At 73.6% G+C, this 5398-nt stretch overlaps 1 protein-coding gene across 1 annotated transcript; it reads left to right on the top strand.

Annotated features, from left to right (window-relative positions):
- The first annotated feature begins 830 nt into the window (after window positions 1-830).
- Window positions 831-2660, top strand: LOC122702105. Its single transcript, XM_043915611.1, has 2 exons — window positions 831-883; window positions 1800-2660. Exon 2 carries the CDS (start codon window positions 1809-1811, stop codon window positions 2625-2627), a length of 819 nt encoding a protein of 272 aa, XP_043771546.1. The 5' UTR covers window positions 831-883; window positions 1800-1808; the 3' UTR covers window positions 2628-2660.
- The last annotated feature ends 2738 nt before the right edge of the window (window positions 2661-5398 follow it).

The raw sequence follows: 5398 nt of genomic DNA on the forward strand, positions 1-5398 counted from the left end.
TGGCGGTGGATGGACCCGCGGGGCCGGTGGATGTGGCCTCGGTGGTGGCGGGCGTGGAGCTGGGGGCTCCCGTCCTGACCGAGGAGGGAGGGAGGGGCGTGGATGTGTGCAGCGTGGCGGAGGCCGGGAGGGGTGAGGTGAATGCGGACGTGAGGGTGCTCCCGGGGGAGCCGACGGTGGAGGAGGTGAGGACCGGGGCCCTGGACGGTGCCGTGGGCACGGGCGTGGTCACCAGGAGGGTGCTAGCAGCCCTGGTGGTGTGGGCAGCGGAGGCCGAGGCCAGAGGGGCCGTGAGAGAGGTGGCCGGGGCTGCGGTGTCCCTGGGAGTGGCGACCTGCGTGGTGGACCCGGTGGGAGTGCTGGCGGGAGGCGAGGGGCCGGCCGTGGTGTGGGTGGTGGGGAGTGTGGTGGTGTCGGTGGGCAGAGGGCTGGTGTTCGGGGTGGAGGCGGAGGCGGGCTCTGTGCTGGGGGCAGGTGGAGGGGAGCGAGGCACCCCCGTGGACGAGGTCAGGCTATGGGTGGCCACGGGAGTCGAGGTGGTGGAGGCGGGAGCATAGAGGGTGCTGCTGGGCGTGGCGGAGGACGTGACTGACGGCGGAGAGGGCCCCTCCGTGGCGACAGGCTGGCTGGAGGTGTCACTGGGGGCAGTCCCCGCGGGGGTCGGGTGCGGGGGCGGCACACTGGTGCTCGGGGCAGGTGGGCTGGCACCCTCGGTCGGAGTGGCCCTGGGACTGCCAGAGGCCGGGGAGGAGGCGCCTAGCGAGGTGGCTGGCATGGTGCTGGAGTGGAAGGGAGTCGCCCTGCTGCGGGGAGTGGTGAAGATGGAGGGGGCGGCCGGCGTGCTGGCCGAGGTTGCCTGGACAGGGGAGGTGCTGTGTGTGTGGTGGGTGCTGGGGCCGGAGGAGATGATCCCGGTGGTGGGCGTGGCCGCGGGCGTGGGCATGGGCGTGGCCGAGGCCGTGGCCGGGGCTGTGGGTGTGGCTGAGGTGCTGGCCAGGGCGAGTGTGGAGCCGAGGTCCACGGTGGCGGTGGAGGTGGCGGTGGATGGACCCGCGGGGCCGGTGGATGTGGCCTCGGTGGTGGCGGGCGTGGAGCTGGGGGCTCCCGTCCTGACCGAGGAGGGAGGGAGAGTCGTGGATGTGTGCAGCGTGGCGGAGGCCGGGAGGGGTGAGGTGAATGCGGACGTGAGGGTGCTCCCGGGGGAGCCGACGGTGGAGGAGGTGAGGACCGGGGCCCTGGACGGTGCCGTGGGCACGGGCGTGGTCACCAGGAGGGTGCTAGCAGCCCTGGTGGTGTGGGCAGCGGAGGCCGAGGCCAGAGGGGCCGTGAGAGAGGTGGCCGGGGCTGCGGTGTCCCTGGGAGTGGTGACCTGCGTGGTGGACCCGGTGGGAGTGCTGGCGGGAGGCGAGGGGCCGGCCGTGGTGTGGGTGGTGGGGAGTGTGGTGGTGTCGGTGGGCAGAGGGCTGGTGTTCGGGGTGGAGGCGGAGGCGGGCTCTGTGCTGGGGGCAGGTGGAGGGGAGCGAGGCACCCCCGTGGACGAGGTCAGGCTATGGGTGGCCACGGGAGTCGAGGCGGTGGAGGCGGGAGCATAGAGGGTGCTGCTGGGCGTGGCGGAGGACGTGACTGATGGCAGAGAGGGCCCCTCCGTGGCGACAGGCTGGCTGGAGGTGTCACTGGGGGCAGTCCCCGCTGGGGTCGGGTGCGGGGGCGGCACACTGGTGCTCGGGGCAGGTGGGCTGGCACCCTCGGTCGGAGTGGCCCTGGGACTGTTGGAGGCCGGGGAGGAGGCGCCTAGCGAGGTGGCTGGCATGGTGCTGGAGTGGAAGGGAGTCGCCGTGCTGCGGGGAGTGGTGAAGATGGAGGGGGCGGCCGGCGTGCTGGCCGAGGTTGCCTGGACAGGGGAGGTGCTGTGTGTGTGGTGGGTGCTGGGGCCGGAGGAGATGATCCCGGTGGTGGGCGTGGCCGCGGGCGTGGGCATGGGCGTGGCCGAGGCCGTGGCCGGGGCTGTGGGTGTGGCTGAGGTGCTGGCCAGGGCGAGTGTGGAGCCGAGGTCCACGGTGGCGGTGGAGGTGGCGGTGGATGGACCCGCGGGGCCGGTGGATGTGGCCTCGGTGGTGGCGGGCGTGGAGCTGGGGGCTCCCGTCCTGACCGAGGAGGGAGGGAGAGTCGTGGATGTGTGCAGCGTGGCGGAGGCCGGGAGGGGTGAGGTGAATGCGGACGTGAGGGTGCTCCCGGGGGAGCCGACGGTGGAGGAGGTGAGGACCGGGGCCCTGGACGGTGCCGTGGGCACGGGTGTGGTCACCAGGAGGGTGCTAGCAGCCCTGGTGGTGTGGGCAGCGGAGGCCGAGGCCAGAGGGGCCGTGAGAGAGGTGGCCGGGGCTGCGGTGTCCCTGGGAGTGGCGACCTGCGTGGTGGACCCGGTGGGAGTGCTGGCGGGAGGCGAGGGGCCGGCCGTGGTGTGGGTGGTGGGGAGTGTGGTGGTGTCGGTGGGCAGAGGGCTGGTGTTCGGGGTGGAGGCGGAGGCGGGCTCTGTGCTGGGGGCAGGTGGAGGGGAGCGAGGCACCCCCGTGGACGAGGTCAGGCTATGGGTGGCCACGGGAGTCGAGGTGGTGGAGGCGGGAGCATAGAGGGTGCTGCTGGGCGTGGCGGAGGACGTGACTGACGGCCGAGAGGGCCCCTCCGTGGCGACAGGCTGGCTGGAGGTGTCACTGGGGGCAGTCCCCGCGGGGGTCGGGTGCGGGGGCGGCACACTGGTGCTCGGGGCAGGTGGGCTGGCACCCTCGGTCGGAGTGGCCCTGGGACTGCCGGAGGCCGGGGAGGAGGTGCCTAGCGAGGTGGCTGGCATGGTGCTGGAGTGGAAGGGAGTCGCCGTGCTGCGGGGAGTGGTGAAGATGGAGGGGGCGGCCGGCGTGCTGGCCGAGGTTGCCTGGACAGGGGAGGTGCTGTGTGTGTGGTGGGTGCTGGGGCCGGAGGAGATGATCCCGGTGGTGGGCGTGGCCGCGGGCGTGGGCATGGGCGTGGCCGAGGCCGTGGCCGGGGCTGTGGGTGTGGCTGAGGTGCTGGCCAGGGCGAGTGTGGAGCCGAGGTCCACGGTGGCGGTGGAGGTGGCGGTGGATGGACCCGCGGGGCCGGTGGATGTGGCCTCGGTGGTGGCGGGCGTGGAGCTGGGGGCTCCCGTCCTGACCGAGGAGGGAGGGAGAGTCGTGGATGTGTGCAGCGTGGCGGAGGCCGGGAGGGGTGAGGTGAATGCGGACGTGAGGGTGCTCCCGGGGGAGCCGACGTTGGAGGAGGTGAGGACCGGGGCCCTGGACGGTGCCGTGGGCACGGGCGTGGTCACCAGGAGGGTGCTAGCAGCCCTGGTGGTGTGGGCAGCGGAGGCCGAGGCCAGAGGGGCCGTGAGAGAGGTGGCCGGGGCTGCGGTGTCCCTGGGAGTGGCGACCTGCGTGGTGGACCCGGTGGGAGTGCTGGCGGGAGGCGAGGGGCCGGCCGTGGTGTGGGTGGGGGGGAGGGTGGTGGTGTCGGTGGGCAGAGGGCTGGTGTTCGGGGTGGAGGCGGAGGCGGGCTCTGTGCTGGGGGCAGGTGGAGGGGAGCGAGGCACCCCCGTGGACGAGGTCAGGCTATGGGTGGCCACGGGAGTCGAGGCGGTGGAGGCGGGAGCATAGAGGGTGCTGCTGGGCGTGGCGGAGGACGTGACTGACGGCGGAGAGGGCCCCTCCGTGGCGAAAGGCTGGCTGGAGGTGTCACTGGGGGCAGTCCCCGCGGGGGTCGGGGTGCGGGGGCGGCACACTGGTGCTCGGGGCAGGTGGGCTGGCACCCTCGGTCGGAGTGGCCCTGGGACTGCCGGAGGCCGGGGAGGAGGCGCCTAGCGAGGTGGCTGGCATGGTGCTGGAGTGGAAGGGAGTCGCCGTGCTGCGGGGAGTGGTGAAGATGGAGGGGGCGGCCGGCGTGCTGGCCGAGGTTGCCTGGACAGGGGAGGTGCTGTGTGTGTGGTGGGTGCTGGGGCCGGAGGAGATGATCCCGGTGGTGGGCGTGGCCGCGGGCGTGGGCATGGGCGTGGCCGAGGCCGTGGCCGGGGCTGTGGGTGTGGCTGAGGTGCTGGCCAGGGCGAGTGTGGAGCCGAGGTCCACGGTGGCGGTGGAGGTGGCGGTGGATGGACCCGCGGGGCCGGTGGATGTGGCCTCGGTGGTGGCGGGCGTGGAGCTGGGGGCTCCCGTCCTGACCGAGGAGGGAGGGAGAGTCGTGGATGTGTGCAGCGTGGCGGAGGCCGGGAGGGGTGAGGTGAATGCGGACGTGAGGGTGCTCCCGGGGGAGCCGACGGTGGAGGAGGTGAGGACCGGGGCCCTGGACGGTGCCGTGGGCACGGGCGTGGTCACCAGGAGGGTGCTAGCAGCCCTGGTGGTGTGGGCAGCGGAGGCCGAGGCCAGAGGGGCCGTGAGAGAGGTGGCCGGGGCTGCGGTGTCCCTGGGAGTGGCGACCTGCGTGGTGGACCCGGTGGGAGTGCTGGCGGGAGGCGAGGGGCCGGCCGTGGTGTGGGTGGTGGGGGGTGTGGTGGTGTCGGTGGGCAGAGGGCTGGTGTTCGGGGTGGAGGCGGAGGCGGGCTCTGTGCTGGGGGCAGGTGGAGGGGAGCGAGGCACCCCCGTGGACGAGGTCAGGCTATGGGTGGCCACGGGAGTCGAGGCGGTGGAGGCGGGAGCATAGAGGGTGCTGCTGGGCGTGGCGGAGGACGTGACTGACGGCGGAGAGGGCCCCTCCGTGGCGACAGGCTGGCTGGAGGTGTCACTGGGGGCAGTCCCCGCGGGGGTCGGGTGCGGGGGCGGCACACTGGTGCTCGGGGCAGGTGGGCTGGCACCCTCGGTCGGAGTGGCCCTGGGACTGCCGGAGGCCGGGGAGGAGGCGCCTAGCGAGGTGGCTGGCATGGTGCTGGAGTGGAAGGGAGTCGCCGTGCTGCGGGGAGTGGTGAAGATGGAGGGGGCGGCCGGCGTGCTGGCCGAGGTTGCCTGGACAGGGGAGGTGCTGTGTGTGTGGTGGGTGCTGGGGCCGGAGGAGATGATCCCGGTGGTGGGTGTGGCCGCGGGCCTGGGCATGGGCGTGGCCGAGGCCGTGGCCGGGGCTGTGGGTGTGGCTGAGGTGCTGGCCAGGGCGAGTGTGGAGCCGAGGTCCACGGTGGCGGTGGAGGTGGCGGTGGATGGACCCGCGGGGCCGGTGGATGTGGCCTCGGTGGTGGCGGGCGTGGAGCTGGGGGCTCCCGTCCTGACCGAGGAGGGAGGGAGAGTCGTGGATGTGTGCAGCGTGGCGGAGGCCGGGAGGGGTGAGGTGAATGCGGACGTGAGGGTGCTCCCGGGGGAGCCGACGGTGGAGGAGGTGAGGACCGGGGCCCTGGACGGTGCCGTGGGCACGG

This window comes from Cervus elaphus, chromosome 10, assembly GCF_910594005.1.
Source record: "Cervus elaphus chromosome 10, mCerEla1.1, whole genome shotgun sequence".
Lineage (NCBI taxonomy): Eukaryota > Metazoa > Chordata > Mammalia > Artiodactyla > Cervidae > Cervus > Cervus elaphus.